At 44.7% G+C, this 16,812-nt stretch overlaps 1 protein-coding gene across 3 annotated transcripts in view; it reads left to right on the forward strand.

Moving 5' to 3' along the window:
• Positions 1-16,812, forward strand: part of LOC127438682 (metabotropic glutamate receptor 7-like) — a 369,836-nt gene that overhangs the window by 225,128 nt on the left and 127,896 nt on the right. For all 3 annotated transcript variants that reach the window (XM_051694434.1, XM_051694432.1, XM_051694435.1), the window contains exon 5: positions 2,299-2,436. In XM_051694434.1, coding sequence (XP_051550394.1) covers positions 2,299-2,436 — 138 coding nt within the window. The remainder of the gene's footprint in view (positions 1-2,298; positions 2,437-16,812) is intronic.

The raw sequence follows: 16,812 nt of genomic DNA on the forward strand, positions 1-16,812 counted from the left end.
CATTTACAATCAGATGGATGGATGGATGGATGGATGGACAATGGATGGATGGATAGATGGATGGCTCTTTCATTAGGGAATAACATCTCAGAGTGCTTGCTATCATTTGCAGCTTTGCAATTAGCCTCTTCAATCAAGGGACATTTCAAAGGAAAAAAATGGTTAATCACAACTTCAAGACAAAGAGACTTCGTCCATTTAAACACATTAGGTGGATAAATTATGAATGTGATGCCACACTGTTATGGATCATTTCAAGATGCAATTCTTATTTTAGATGCATTGTTAATATTTATAAACAAGTGACATTATTGGCTAGCAAGGACAGGTCTTGACTCCCATCGCAGAGGAGGTTCACAGGCTGCCTGCTAATTACTCGGCAATACACCAGACAGAGCAGATGTTGAGTGGTTTAAACATAAGGTGAAGCTCTGAGTTTTGTCCTCTAGACACAGAGAAAATAAAACAGACAAGCCTTTGGGAATTTGTTGTGTGTACGGCCTGTATACAGAGAAGCAGCAATTAGTAAAATGTATGAGAGAGCATGCAAACCTGCTGAGGAAACGATTCTGAGTCAAGTATGCCTGTGGAGTAATAAGAACACACTTTGTCCAGTACATCTGACAAATAAACACCAAAAGTGCATCAATCAACCTGAAGAACATTTTAATTTGTGGTCATTTGAACAGAAAATACAAATATTTCAAAGCTCATCCAGTATGCTGTAATTGTGACATTTATACATTTGGCAGACAATCCAAAGTGAACTACAGTGCATTTGTTGTGTGTTCCCTTGGGATTTGAACCCATAACCTTAACATTGCTTACGCCATGCTCTACTAAATGAGCTATAGGGACATTTGATTATGAATATCGGGTCTCATTCATAAAACATTAGCAGAACGAAGATCTGTGCAAATCAATCATAAAACCATTTAAGCTAAACAATGTACAGTAGTTGTGCAAGGTACTGTACTTTGGTCAAAAGTTTTCTCAACATTTTTTTTTTCATTGTATTTAAATTGTTACATAAATACACCCAATTATTCATGGTTTTACAACTGGCTTAGGCCAGAAACAGCCACAGATAGGCCAGATACTTGCTCCAGTTCAAGAGAATGCAATGCCCAGGAGTGTAAAATGACTTCAGTCACATCTAGAGACTGGCTTAGGGCAGCCTTGCTGTAGCAGCTTTATGATAAAACCTTATCTCTCTCTTAGCACTTATTTTCAAACTAGAGGCAAGACAGATTTGAACTTGCATCCATTGCAGTCTGCAGAGTGGAAGCAAACAGAGTTTAAATGAGCTATGACTATGTAAGGTTAGCCGAGGCCTCTTGCAAAATTAAATGCTTTGCTGACCTTTGTCCTTGTAGCTGCACGGTGGATGAAGACTTGCTTGTGAAAGCCTCATTACACCAAAAACCTATTTAGATGAGGCATGTTATTAGCCTTGATGCTGGGCAGCAAGGACAGAAGCAAAGCATCTTCTCAAGTACCCAGTTTGATAAATGTTTTTGTTTGTCTGCTAATGGCCAAAGGTCTGATTAAATTCTCTGCTACTTGATGGGGTGCATTTTAAGTAAGGATATTGTTGCAGGGAAAGTGGAACTTGCACTCTCACGCAGCTGTGTTAAGGCCTGCTCACGTAAAGTCTGATGCGATAAAACCTTACAGAAGTATACAATGTTGTGCCCAAATTTTATGCCAAATACACATGACATGCAAAGCTGAATTGTTGTTATACTCTAAGAAAGGTTCAGATACCTGATCCTGATTTGTTCGGCATCTAAACAACAACAAACAAATTGACCTCACCTTTGAATATAAACTGGTCTCAGGTTAAATTCACTCTAACATACACAAGACAAGATGTCTAGGCTCCCAACCAAAACTACCCAGCCTAAAAGACCAGCTTAGTCCAGCATAAATTTCCATGCTGGTCCACTCTGGTTAATACTGTTTAGTGCTCTTCTAGCTGGTTAATAATCTTAGTGATGTAAAACCTTAAGCTGTTAAAGATGGTCAACTAAGGAAGTCTTGCTGGTTAAACTAGTTAAGAAGCCTGACTGGGAAACCATTGGCAACCAGCAATGCTGGCCTTTTCCACAAGGTAATGACTCAGCTGAAACCGAGACAAACTGCACACACAGTACCAGTACACAATTTGGTTTATTTGGTAGAAAAAATAAGACTAGCTAATTTATTTACTGTGTTAAATTAAGTTAAATGTTAAAAGGCTTTAAAGTTACCAATCACCTGATATCATCACTGACGGATCTGCATTGTCCTTTTCAGGTTTTGATGCCTACTTTATGTCACGTACGCTGGAGAACAACAGGAGGAACGTCTGGTTTGCTGAGTTCTGGGAGGAGAACTTCAACTGCAAGCTCTTGAGCTCTTCCAAGAGAGAAGACACTAGCAGAAAGTGCACAGGTAAATACTACTCGCTAATTTCTGAATGAAAGACCATGCCTTACCGATGAAAAAAGAGGTAGTTTCAGAGGGATTTTGAGCAATTGAAACAGAGTTGGTCAGGTGGTAAAACCATCAAAATACCAACTTGGCCAGAATGGGAGATCAGCTAGACAAGCAAATCATATTCCATGCTGAAGGAAAAAAAAAAAAAAATTGTATGGTTTACTGCTTCTAGGTTTAGGGTTATGGTGAAGTTGGGGTCAGGGTTAATTAGGGTAAGGTGGTTTAGGATGGTAGTTCTCTGGTTTAGGATGGCTTAGCTGTTCTCCCTGCCTGGCCACGCTGGCTTTAGCTGGTTTAGCTGTTGGATCAGCTTGGCCAGGCTAGCCACCTTGTTCTGGTTTAAGATGGATTTTCAGCAGAGGATGCTACAACATACAGTTTTTCTTTTTCTTTTCTTTTTTTTTTTTTTTTTTCTGTGAGTTACTACAATGCTGTTTTGCTGATTAAAAAGTTATAAACCTGACACCATATGGAGAAACATGCTGCAGAATTTTGAAAAGTATGAAAGTTACCATGGTTTTCCTGGATTTTTTCTTTCTATACCTGAAGAGTAATGTCAGGCTCATTGACTTCAGCTTATTAGCACAGCATCTCTGAATACAAAGCACATTCTCCTCTGTAACAGAATTCTCAATTACATAAACTTCTCTTGGCTCATCACCGCTAGTTCAGGCTGACTGCTCTCCAGTACCTAGTGAGCTACAAGATAGAATATACATGCATCAAGATTGTAAAGCAAAATTTGGGAATATTCAAAACAGCAATGCAGAAGTGTGCATGCAAGGTCTATTTTATTTATTTATTTATTGACAGAGGGTATTTGCACTAAGAGTTAACAATGGTATGCACTATTTGCATCCCAGGGTAAATACTAACATCAATAAAAAATACTAACCCAATACCTGAAAATTTCACAAGCTGAATTTGAATTTGCATGCAGAAAAATACCATATTTTCTGCCACCCAAAATGCAAATTTGGTTGTTTAGTACCACTCTGGTACCACATTAATGACCAGTGCAATTTATATCTGGTATAAATACTGTTAATTCTTTTTTCATATTGTAGGTGCAATTATTCAGACAATAATCAAAATTTAAGCAGAACATAAAACATAAAATTATATGCATAAATACTGAAGCTGTGCTAATTATGAGTTCTATATTCAGTTGTATATGCTTGTATTTTGGCCTGTATCCTGTGGTTAAGTCAATGTAAACACTCTGGACTATCTAGAGTAATTAATGACAGAATCAATACTATTGACTAGATCCTGGCTAAATGAAAAGCATGCAAATTAAAAAAAAAATGTTGTGTATTGTAAAATATGTCCCTTCACAATGTACTCAGAAATATGATGCTTGTCCATTAATATTAGTTGATATTTGAACCTATTAAAACATCCTGGTTACTTCGTAACCTTCGTTCCCTGATGGAGGGAATGAGATGTTGTGTTGATGTAGTGACACTAGGGGTCACTCTTGGGAGCCCCAGACACCTCTGCTTTTTTTAAAAAAGGCCAATGAGAATTGGCGAGTGGAATTTGCATGCCACTCCCCCGGACATACGGGTATGAAAGGAGCTGGTATGCAACCACTCATTCAGGTTTTGTGCTGAGGAGCCGAGACCAGGTCCCGGCCATTTCAGCAGGTAGTTCAGCATTGTGGCAAGAGGGACACAACATCTCGTTCCCTCCATCAGGGAATGGAGGGTTCGAAAGTAACCAGGACTTTCCCCATCTGGGGTCCCTATACAAAACACCACAACTAGCTGAACTGTGTTGCATGAACTGGCGGTGTGTGACAGGCAGACTGCTGTGTGCCTTGTAGCCAGTGCACCAGGCCATCACGTAACCTCCCCCAACGCTTTTATGAGCGTCGAATGGTCCATCAGGAACAAGTCGACTGCCCAACTGCATGGACAGGCTAGCCCAGCCGAGGCCTCTTTTCCCTCTCTTTTCTCCCCAAAAAGAGTGGAATTTGTTAACTGACCGGGAGCCATAAGTGTCTGCATCGGGGGGTGTCCCTCCCAAGGGGAAGACACCATGGAGACCACATTACATGGTCTTACAGAGTCTTGTTTGAAGTATGTCATGTGGAGAGTTCCCATGGTAGGTCCTACCCAAAGGGGGAGGAGTTTCTACAAAGCATGGTGACCGGGGGCAGAGGGACCCCTGCCCAAGGAAGATGCAGTTTACTGACAGGGAAACAATTTTGCAGAAAATATCACATGGGGTTGCCTTCGGGGGAACCAGCACATGTGGAGCACCTACCTCAGTACAGGGCCTCATTAGAGCACTTACTGAGCCAGCAGCGAGTTTCTCCGCAAACTCAACTGCCACAGGGCTAAAGAGGAAAGTCATCAAGGGATCACAGTCTGTGAACACTACTGGGAGTCAAGAGCGCATGTCTTCCCCTCAAGGCAGAGAAAAGGCGCTATGCGCAAGCGGTACACCCAGCCAGTTGTCCCAGAATTTACCTGCTCGTGCCTGCCACTACTCGGGACAAGACCGGCTCAACCCGGAGATTGTAGAACCTCACAAAGGTGTTGGGTGCTGCCAAGTCCGCTGTTCTGCAGATGTCTGCCAAAGAGGCGCCACTGGCCAGGGCTCAGGTGGCCGCCACACTCCTGGTAGAATGGGCTCATAACCCCGCAGGGGGTGGCACGTCCTGAGCCTGATATGCCATCGTGATGGCGTCAATGACCCAGTGGGTGATCCTCTGTTTGGAGACAGCGCTTCCTTTCCGCTGTCCACCAAAGCAGACAAAGAGCTGCTCGAAGCTTCTAAAACTCTGCGTGCGATCCAAATAGATGCGTAAAGCTTGCACCGGACACAGCAACACCAAGGCTGGGTCTGCCTTCTCCTGGGCCAGCGCTTGCAGGTTCACCACCTAATCCCTAAAAGGGGTCGTGGGAACCTTGGGCACATAGCCCGGTCGGGGTCTCAGGATCACGTAAGAGTAACCCAGACCAAACTCCAGGCATGATTCGCTGACAGAGAACGCCTGCAGGTCCCCTACCCTCTTGATAGAAGTGAGCGCAGTCAGGAGGGCAGTCTTCAAAGAGAGTGCCTTAGGCTCAGTTGACTCCAAGGGCTCAAAGGGAGCTCCCCATAGACCCTGAAGGACTACAGAGAGGTCCCACGGGGGGACGAGGCATGGTCTAGAGGGATTCAACCTCCTAGCACCTCTCAGGAACCTGATGATCAAGTTGTGCTTCCCCAAATACTTACCCTCTACTGCATCGTGATGCGCCGAAATAGCAGCTACAAACACCTTCAAGGTGGAGGGGGACAGATGCCCTTCCAGCCTCTCCTGCAGGAAGGAAGGCACTGACCCGACTGCGCATCTCTGGGAGTCTTTGCATTGGGAAGAACACCACTTAGCGAACAGACGCCACTTCAAGGCATACAGGCGCCTCGTAGAGGGAGCCCTAGCCTGAGTGATCATGTCTACCACCGCCGGAGGTAGGCCACTTGTCTTCCGTGTCCCGTCCAGGGGGCCAGACATGGAGATTCCAGAGGTCTGGTCGCAGGTGCCAGATGGTGTCCCGTCCCTGAGAAAGAAGGTCCTTCCTCAGGGCAATTCGCCAGATGGGGGCTGTCACGATGAGCGTGAGGTCCGAGAACCACATCTGGGTGGGCCAGTAGGGTGCTACCAGGACGACCTGCAAAATGACTGACTCCAAATCAGTTGGACCAACTGAGGGTGGAGTCTCCACTCTCCCCTGAGGGTAACCTGCCGTGACAGCGCGTCCACTGTAGTGTTGAGGTCGCCCGGGATGTGAGTGGCTCGTAGCGACTTGAAGTGCTGCTGACTCCAGAGGAGGAGACGGCGGGCGAGTTGTGACATACAACGAGAGCGCAGGCCACCTTGGTGGTTGACATATGCTACCATTGCCGTGTTGTCTGTCCGGACTAACACGTGCTTGCCCTGGATCAACGGCCAAAACCTCCACAGGGAGAGCAGAATTGCCAACAACTCGAGGCAGTTGATGTGCCAATGCAGTCATGGGCCCGTCCATAAGCCGGCGGCTGCGTGCCGGTTGCAAACAGCGCCCCAGCCCGTTTTGGAGGCATCTGTCACGACCACGATGCACCTGGAGACCTGCTCTAGGGGAACACCTGCCCGTAGAAATGAGAGGTCGGTCCAAGGGCTGAAAAGACGGTGACAGACCGGCATGATGACCACACGATGTTTCCCGCGGCGCCATGCCCATCTCGAGACTCGAGTCTGAAATAATTTTTTATATTATTTTTAATATTACATTTATATAGCGCCTTACCAGAGTTCAAGAACACTAAACATTTTCAAATTTAGCACAGTTTACAGAAGAAGAAGATGAAGTTTCTTCATTTTACATAAGGAAGAATATTCCTAATAGATGCATACTATATGGAGCATTTAAATTTTTTATGGAAAAAAAAGTCTTAACCAGATAATTACCCTAATCTCTGATGTGGATATAAATGTGGTCAACTTTAAGAGACAACTAGATGAGCTCCGACGAGAAATAACTTCAGGTCAGGAATTTAACATCGCGCTCAAACTTAGGCTATAAATAAATACATGGGAATCATTACGTGTGAATCATGTGATACATTAACATAAACATTTCAAGAAGTGGAAAGTGTATATTATGTCATATCTTAATATTACACTTGATAAGCTCCAGACGTTCACAATTAATAGAGACCACAAATGGAGTTAAGACCACGCCCATCCGATCTGAAATCACAATGTGCGCATTTTCATTCATCAGGTTTACGCTTTAGAAATATTGGCTGCACAGATTTATAAATTCGTTGTAAGTTTGGATATGTTTATTTAAAATGTCGCTTTATCCTTGTACTTTTTGGATAATCAGTCATACAAATATTTTTTTATATATATGAATTCATTTGTTTTTAATTCATTATTCATGCCTTTACGAATAGGGTATTCGGCCACATCCCTTGTGTGTATATATAATATATATAATGTATATATATGTACACAGACAGACAGACAGACCGACAGATAGATACAGTGAGCTTGCATTGAGCAGAGAATTCAAAATCACTGGCAGACATGACAACGTATCTGCACTCGCAGAACATACTAAAACTAAACACTGTTGTGAGATTGAAGTCACAGTGACTCATCAGAACCAGACCGGCATGAGCATTTCTTGGCTGCAGACATGAAGCAGCAGTTATGAAGGGAGGCTTGTTCTTTAGGCGTAGAGCTAACTCCATCGCTTCTAATTGCCATGTGTCTTATCATGGACAGGATAACATGGCGGCTTGTTCAAAAACAGAAGAAAATGATGAAAAACTAAAACTCAAAGTCATGTAACCTCTCTTTTTTGTATCCTTTACATCGTGTGAAAGTTTCCAGGATTTTCGCCTACATGGTTTACCAGCATTATGTTGTTATGACAATGGAGTTGAGATGCTGGATAACTACACAAAGATATGGTTGGCTAGTGATTTATCACACTAAAGTCATGTTAACACGTATTATGCATTGTGGATTTACTTTTATATTGTATTTTATGTTTTGTGTATTGGACCTGTTTACTTTCATTGTATGTCTTAGTGCATTACTGCATGCATTTTTCATGGCACTTTTATAAGTCAGCTCCACCTGAAATCCATTATATTATTTGCACCTTAAACAGGTAATAATCAAGCATGCTGAAAGTCAAGACTCTATCCCAATCAAGAGCTGCTCTGATTTTTGAATGGATGGATGAATAATGAAAGGAAGTAGGGGTGTTTTCTTGCCAGAGATACATGAGGAAATGGCTGTCACTCTTATTATTATCAAACTTTAATTCTGTAAAAAAACTAATGGAAACCATGCTGGAGCATATGCTACTCAGATAAGCACAGCATGTAATTATAGTGAATAGATGTCTGTGGGCTGATTGGCACCCGCTGAAAGAGGTAAAAAAAGCATAAGAACGAATCAGGCTGTCCCCGTTTGCTCAGAACAGAACATCCCACACAAGAACTGTTTGTTTGTTACAGATACAACATTATGACTCTAACACATGTTGAAACTATTATGATGATCAATCAGTCTGATTGGACGACAAATGTTTTAAAAGTTGACATGGAATCAAAATTACCCTACTGACGTTCGCATTGCATCTTGTTTCACTCAGAAAGCAAACATGTGCTTCAAATGCCATTTCATGTTGACCTTAACCAATATCCAAACATAGCTATTTAGGCACTGCATTTTTTAGCAAACTCGTATTCAGGTCTGAACATGGGCTTTAGTGAGCATAGTCAAGATCCAATCAGCTTCTGATGTATAAAATGACTCAATTTATGACTCAAAATGATTATTCTCCATGTTTTTGCAGTTAAAGAAGAGCTCATTGAAATTTTCTTTGGTTGGTATTTAAAGATTTCAGACTGATTGCAGTCTGATTCAGACTGATTTTTTTTATCTTCTGCGTCAGCAGCTGCGAGATGCACATGGATGCATCAGGGATTTAGGTACATGAGAAGCACGCAGAACTGCCCTGCATTGTGTGGTTTCCCGCAAATTAACTAGAAAATCATGTCCGTGACAACATGGCCCCAATATTATCAGTGGGCTTTTCTCTAGCAGACATATGCAGAGCTGCGGGTTGGGTTACACCCAACACCTTTGCGAGACCCGGTTTCAACCCGAGTGTTACGCAGTAACAGCAGGTAGACCAGGCAGCCGGTTGGGTGTATCGCTTGCATTGCGCCTTTCCCCTTTTTCAAAGGTGACAATGTGCGCCTTTTTGTCCACAACAGTTCCCCGTATCCAGTGAACCCCGGACACCTCTTTAATTCTTAAGCACTGTACGGTGACGAACTTGGCAGAGGAGTAATGACACCAGGCCCAGTACTCGTGGTATGCCCCTTTTCAGCTGAGCCTGTGTGGTCGGGCTCAGTGCTCCATGTGTGGTGATTCCCCATTGGTAATCCCGTATGATGAGTTTCCACTGTTCGGTTTCCCCTTAGGTGAACCCTGTGTTTCCCCTCGCCAGATCTTTCTCTGCCTCGGCCACTGTGGCTGCGTACCCTCTCTGTAGATAGGGTCCTCCAGTGGTATCATTCCATATGTGAACTTCCCCATTGGTAAGTCCATGTGAGGTATTCTCCACATGTTAACCTCCCTCCGGTAGGATGTGGTCTCCATAGTGCTCTCCTTCCTGGAGAGGGAAGAGCACTTCCCAGCGCTATTCTAGAAAATGCTCGGCGGGTAATTGCTTAACAGAAAATCAGGAAAGGCACCACCGATAGCCTACATGGGTAAATGCCTCCTCCCCCCTTAACGGGACTAGGGAGATGCCTTACCTAACTCGCTGGAAGGTCATGATGTGGTTGAGCGCTCGCATGCAGCAGCTTGCCCGTGTCCACTCTTCCGTACCTCATGACATGGTTCAGCGCCTGCAGCATTTCCTATAGGAACCCCTAGTGTCACTACATTAACACAACATCGAGTGAGTGACAGACAGGGAACATCTTGGTTACTGATGTAACCTCTGTTCCCTGATGGAGGGAACGAGACGTTGTGTCGCTCCTGCTGCAGTGCTGAACCGGCCGCTGACATGACCGGGACTCTCTATCGGCCCTTCAGCATAAACCTGAATGAGTGGTGCATGCCATCTCCTTTTATACCCATATGTCCGGGGGTGGAGAGTGGCATGCAAATTCCACTCGCCAATTCTCAATGGCCTTTTCTATTTTAAGCAAAAGTGATTGGGGCTCTCAAGATCGAACACCTAGTGTCACTACATCGACACAACGTCTCGTTCCCTCCATCAGGGAACAGAGGTTACATCAGTAACCAAGACGTTTTTGTTACATTTATATTGTCAAACTGTTTTTTTTAGTTGTGAAGTTTAATATAAGCTTAAAATATTGATGTTGAAATTACAGTTACAATTTTAATTCAGATTAATGTACAGATTAATCCGGACTCGACACGGACTTGGCCTGTTATGGACTCGGTCTTGAGTCTGACTCGGCCCCTTTTGGACTCAGACTCAACTCGGACTCGATTGTTTAAAGACTCGGACTTGACCCGGACTTAATTAAGGTGGACTCGAATCCAACTAATCCAATAACCCTTACAAAACATCTAGAAATATAACAAACTTGCTACAAATTTCCCATTCATTATTGTTTGCCAGAAGTTAAAAGCTCTTTATCGATAGCGGTGACCCTGCAGCAAACCTTTAGTGACAATTAAAAGTTTGTTGCAAAGCTCATTTTCATGTGAAAATAATGAGTAAAGAATGTGTGGTAAATTTGCGGCAAGTTTGTGACAACATAACAGCAAGTTTGCCAGAATTTACGATTTTTGTAAGGTCAATTCTCCATAAATTAAACCAAGTCCCATCTTCAATTTGTTTTGTTTTTTTATTGAATATCCTGTTTTCCTCTGAAACACATCACATAATGGAAGTAAAATAGGTTGTGAATTCCGTTTCATGTTGAAAATCGTTCACACTGATGATACAGAGTTTTGTATAGAGGGTTTGTTCCAAAACTACAAGAAGTGTACCTCACATTCTCCCTGAATATTTCTATTGAAAACTCTAATGATGATGATAGCAACTCCACGGACAGGGTTCACCTATTTTCCATTTACGTTTTCTTTTTTGAAAGGATCAAGAGACTGTCATTTTCAAGAAGTGCCATTGCTGGCTTAAATTCAAACGCTCCACTGCCCAGAGGAGAGCTGATCTCAGACTTTTCCCTTCCAATAGAATCTTTAAAAAGCATTCCCAAAGTTATTCTGAAAGAGAGAGGAAAGGAGAAAACATGCCTTTTATGCCTACAGGGCTGGCCATTGATTTCTGAGGTGAGATCATGAAAATGCTCCACACCTGTGTCAAAATGTCATATGTAAAAACATCCTGCTGCAATGTGGTAAGTGGGGCCTTCTATTGAAGAGAATATCATGAACACAGTATGTGCATAAATGTTCAGTGCAACAGATTCAGTGTAAACAAACAATAATTGGGCACAGAACTTTGTGCAAAAGTGAATAGGCCTATCATTTCAAACTGATTTTGTGCATTATCTTACAAAATATAAAGAGTTGCCACTCATTAATTTTCACATGCAAATGAGCTTTGCGGTAAACTCTTCATTGTTGCTAAAGGTTTGCTGCAGGTTCACCACTACTGGTGAAGAACTGCAAAATTCTGGCAAACATTTGTGGCAAATAATAAGCTTATTTGCCTGTGAAAATCAAATTTGCGAATGTGGCGAATTTGCAGCAAGTTTGCAACAATTTGGTGGCAACTCTTCATTTGTAAGTGTTCTGGTTCAAATTCACTGTACATTGATTACAAATTTGCAGAGACTTTCCAATCCAGCCCTCTTTAATTGCCTGTTAACCTGTACGATCGTGATCCTGGACCACAGGCAACTCTCTCTCTCTCTCTCTCTCTCTCTCTCTCTCTCTCTCTCTCTCCACTCTTCTCTGTTATCCATGAGACCTGACATGCTTTTACCCCCAGCACACACTGTTATTCCAGGGACGGCAGCATGTGTTTTCGCTCTCATCACATACTCGGGCCCTTGATGTTTGTAAATTGGCCCTCACACCGGCAGAGTCAGTTGGTGATGGAGACTGATCAGCACTGCTGTGGTGCTGCTGTCATGCCAGCTGTCACTGACAGAAACTGCCGCCACCTCCGGTTTGTGAATATCTCCCCTGGATTTCCAGAGGCTCCCAGAGCAGACAGGACACTCAATAAATGAGATTTCTCAAAGTGAGGGACAAGAAATTGTGGCCACCAAATGAGCTTGGAAGAGCAACCATATGCTTAAGTTGGAACTTAATTTGGGTTTCAAATGTGTTAATACAAACATAGCTATAGTACTGTGTACAATTGCATAAGCCTGCTAGAAAATCCTGCTAAAACCAGCGTAAATTGGTGGCTGGTTTTTAAAACTGGTCCATGCTGTTCTAGGTGGTTGATCAGTTGGACTACTGACTAAGTAGGAAATCTTGGTCAAGATGGTCTGAGCTGGTACAACATCTTAAGCCAGTGGAATAAAACAACAACAAAAACGTTTAATTGTTCCAAAAAAAAAAAAAAGCTTGACTACCTTGGTTCCATATCTGTCACTCACTCGATGATGTGTCGATGTAGCGACACTAGGGGTCACTCTTGGGAACCCGAGACACCTCTGGTCTTTGATAAAAGGCCAATGAAAATTGGCGAGTGGTATTTGCATACCAGTCTCCCGGACATACGGGTATAAAAGGAGCTGGTATGCAACCACTCATTCAGATTATATACATTTATATTACAGGGTCTGTGTCGAGGTAGAATCGAGATGTGGAAGTATGTGACCTTCAGGTCTACCACTGCAAACCAATCTTGATGCCGGATGCTCACTAGAATGCATCTTTGCATCAGTATCTTGAACGGGAGTCTGTGTAAAGCCCGGTTCAGTACTCGCAGGTCCAAGATTGGCTGCAACCCACCACCTTTTTTCGGTACAATGAAGTAGGGGCTGTAAAACCCCTTCTTCATCTCGGCCGGAGGGACAGGTTCTATCTCAACTTCCGTAGGAGGGTAGCGATCTCAGAGCGCAAGGTAGCAGTGTTTTTGTCCTTCACCAAGGTGAAGTGGATACCGCTGAACCTGGGCGGACGCCTGGTGAACTGAATCGCATAGCTGAGTCGGATGGTCCGGACCAGCCATCGCGACAGATTGGAAAGTGCAAGCCACACATCCAAGTTCCACGCAAGGGGGACCAAAGGGACAACGTCGTCGGATGTACCGGCAAGTGGGGCCTTGTGGCGGGGCAGAGCTCGAGGTGCCACACCATGTCATGGCCGTGCTGAGTCTAGGGACATCGAAGCACTTACCTGGCTCCTTGCGACCACCTGCGGAACAACTTGGGACGGGGGAGGAAGAGGCCTGTTCTCACAACCAGTGGAGACTGTCACATCGGGGGCGGATGTGTGCCACGGCTGGGTGCGCAGGGGTGGGGAGACCGCCGCTGGAGCACCAATCCTGCAAGGAAAAACCCGTGGACGGTGGTCGTGATGAAGACCGTGCACACTGGGTATGTGACACAGGGAAGGAGGAAACCGCTCTTTTGCTGAACTGTTGGATACCGCAGCCACTTGGGCATGTGGTGAAATTAAACATAAAGGCAACAAAAGATTCTCCACCCGGCCCTCCACCGGGGAATGGAGTGGTCTTCCTACCAGCTCCAGTTGAGTGGGTTTTGTCAACACTGGGTCGCCCGTCTCAGGGGCGCTTTGATGACCTTCGTGGGTTCTTAGCGGCTGACTGTGAGATGGGTGGTGTTTGCTTCCTGTGGTGGGCTCCAAGCCGGGGCCGGGCCGAAGGGGCGGGCTGTGGCATAGCCGGTGCAGACACTGCAGGGGGACGCCCTTGGTGACGAGCAGACGGGGTGCAGGATCTTGAGCCGCGCCGGGGCAGGATATGATGGATAGCCTCCATCTGCTGCTTCACTGTCGAGAACTGCTGGGCAAAGTCCTCAATGGTGTCGCCGAATAGGCCAGCCTAGGAGATGGGGGCAGCAAGGAACCGTGTCTTGTCGGCCTCACCCATCTCGACCAGGTTGAGCCAAAGCTGGTGCTCCTGGACCACTAATGTCGACATCATCTGCCCGAGGGACCGCGCCATGACCTTCGTCGCTCGGAGAGCAAGGTCGGTCGCCGAGAGCAGTTCCTGCATCAATCCTGGGGCAGAACTACCCTTGTGCAGTTCCTTTAGCGCCTTGGCTTGGTGGACTTGCAGGAGAGCCATGGCATGCAGGGCAGAGGCGGCTTGGCCGTCAGAGACAACATAAACCTACAGGTCTTGGAAGGGAGCTTTGGGCACCCATGCCAGGTGGCGGCGCTCTGCGGGCATAGGTGCACTGCGAGCGCCTTTATCCACCGGGGGGATTGCCGAATAGCCCTTGGCCGCCCCACCATCGAGGGTAGTGAGGGCGGGGAAGCTGAAAAATCAGGACCGGGCAGTAAAAAGTGCCTCCCACGACCATGTCAGCTCTTCATGCGCTTCCAGGAAGAAAGGAACGGGGGCGGGGCATGGCTTTGAGTGGCGCTGCGAGCCCAGGAACCAATCATCGAGCCACGAGGGTTCAGGGGAGAGTGGAGGGTTCCACTCTAGCTCGACGCTCGTGGCTGCCCGGGAAAGCATGTCGTCATCTCTGCGTCAGCCTGTGACCGGGCGACCGCACCCGAAGGGAGGAGCCCAGCTGAGGCTTCCACGTCCGACTGGACGAGCCCACTCTCCGATGCTGCGCTCGAGAGCTCATCACTTTCGCGGGCTCCGAATAAGAGGTCAAACTCGCTGTGAGACGAGCCGGGAAGCCCGATCGGGGCAGACGATCGTGCTGGGGAATGGGAGGTCCGCGGGGGGATACCCCAAATTCCCAAATCGCCCCCAGTGCTAGCAGCGCTGGCCTCATACCCGTGGGTAGAAGGACCGAGGCGGGGAGCCTCTGGGGTGGCTTGCTTTCTTATGGAGGTAAGCCGCGACCACAACGTTGCCATGGACATGTTCTCGCAATGAGTATATGACCCATCCACGAATGCTGTCTCCGCATGAGCAGTGCCCAGACACGAAAGACAGTGATCATGACCGTCAGAAGGCAAGAAATAATGAGCGCAACCAGGAATAACACACAAAGAAAAGGCATCTTTAAAAAGACATTCCGTGTGTGCCACTCTTTTAGAGAAATATACTCTTATTTCTGCCGAAGCACCCAGGGCATTCTCTGCAGTGCACCAGTGCAGAGGAGGGAGAATCCGCTGAAATGCGCCGTCAGATCCAGCAGAGGCGAATGAACAGTCGTTCATTTTTCTCGGTTCCGAAGAGAAAATCTGAATGAGTGGTTGCATACCAGCTCCTTTTATACCCGTATGTCCGGGGGAGTGGCATGCAAATACCACTCGCCAATTTTCATTGGCCTTTTATCAAAGACCAGAGGTGTCTCGGGCTCCCAAGAGTGACCCCTAGTGTCATTACATCAACACAACGTCGAGTGAGTGACAGATAGGCAACCACAGTTAACAACATATTCCACAATTAATGTAGCCTACAAATTCAGCTTCATCTGGTAAGAAAAAAAATAAATAATAAAATTATATATTTTTTTTATAATAATTGTATAACAACAATAATAATAATAATTAGGCTATTATTATGAAAAGGCTTATACAAGGCTGTAACACTTCTCAGTGGAAGGAGGAGGCGAGAAGCAGATTTCCTGGTTCAGGTAAGTGTTTTTATTTTCCTCTTTGCGGCAGATACACACTCTCAGGGCTTTTCCGTTGTTCAATAAGTCAGTCTAAAAATACACAAACTACTTCACAAAACAAACTCTCAACTTTGCAATAAACTCTTCACTCCACAATCGGGTCTCTGGTGCCCAGGCTCTCTCTCGTCTACCTGCGGTGTGGCTCTATTTATGCCGCTCTCCCCGTGCTCACTGAAATTAGAGACAGGTGTTAGACATAATTTAACTCCGGTGTAAGCACCCTTACAGCTTTCTCTCTCTCCGGAGAGATGCTTGACCACACCCCCGCTGCCACAAAGGCATATTTTAATAATTGAATCTATAAATGTAAGACTAACACTTAAAAATGGGCATTTCATTTAGTTTTGACGCACTTCCGGTTTAAGCACGCCCACACCCGGTTCTATCCGAATACAGAGACAGATAATTTTGCCATATGAACAGATACAGATACAAATACAGATAATGGCTTTGCTGCACACCCCTGATATACACTGTATACAGTATATATATATATATATATATATATATATATATATATATATATATATATATATATATATATATACGTATATACAGCTCTGGAAAAAATTAAGAGACCTCTGCAAAATTATCAGTTTCTCTGGATTTACTATGTATAGGTGTTTGTTTGAGTAAAACAAACATTTTTGTTTTATTCTATAAAGTACTGACAACATTTCTCCCAAATTCCAAATAAAAATATTGTCATTAAGAGCATTTATTTGCAGAAAATGACAACTGGTCAAAATAACAAAAAAAGATGCAGTGTTTTCAGCCCTCAAATAATGCAAAGAAAACAAGTTCATATTCATTTTTAAACAACACAATCCTAATGTTTTAACTTACGAAGAGTTCAGAAATCAGTGTTTGGTGGAATAACCCTGATTTTCAATCACAGCTTCCATGCGTCTTTGCATGCTCTCTACAAGTCTTTCACATTGCTATTGGGTGACTTTATGCCACTCCAGGTGCAAAAATTCAAGCAGCTCGGCTTTGTTTGATGGCTTGTGGCCATCCATCTTCCTCTTGATCACA

This window comes from Myxocyprinus asiaticus, chromosome 50 (assembly GCF_019703515.2).
Source record: "Myxocyprinus asiaticus isolate MX2 ecotype Aquarium Trade chromosome 50, UBuf_Myxa_2, whole genome shotgun sequence".
Classification (NCBI taxonomy): Eukaryota; Metazoa; Chordata; class Actinopteri; order Cypriniformes; family Catostomidae; genus Myxocyprinus; species Myxocyprinus asiaticus.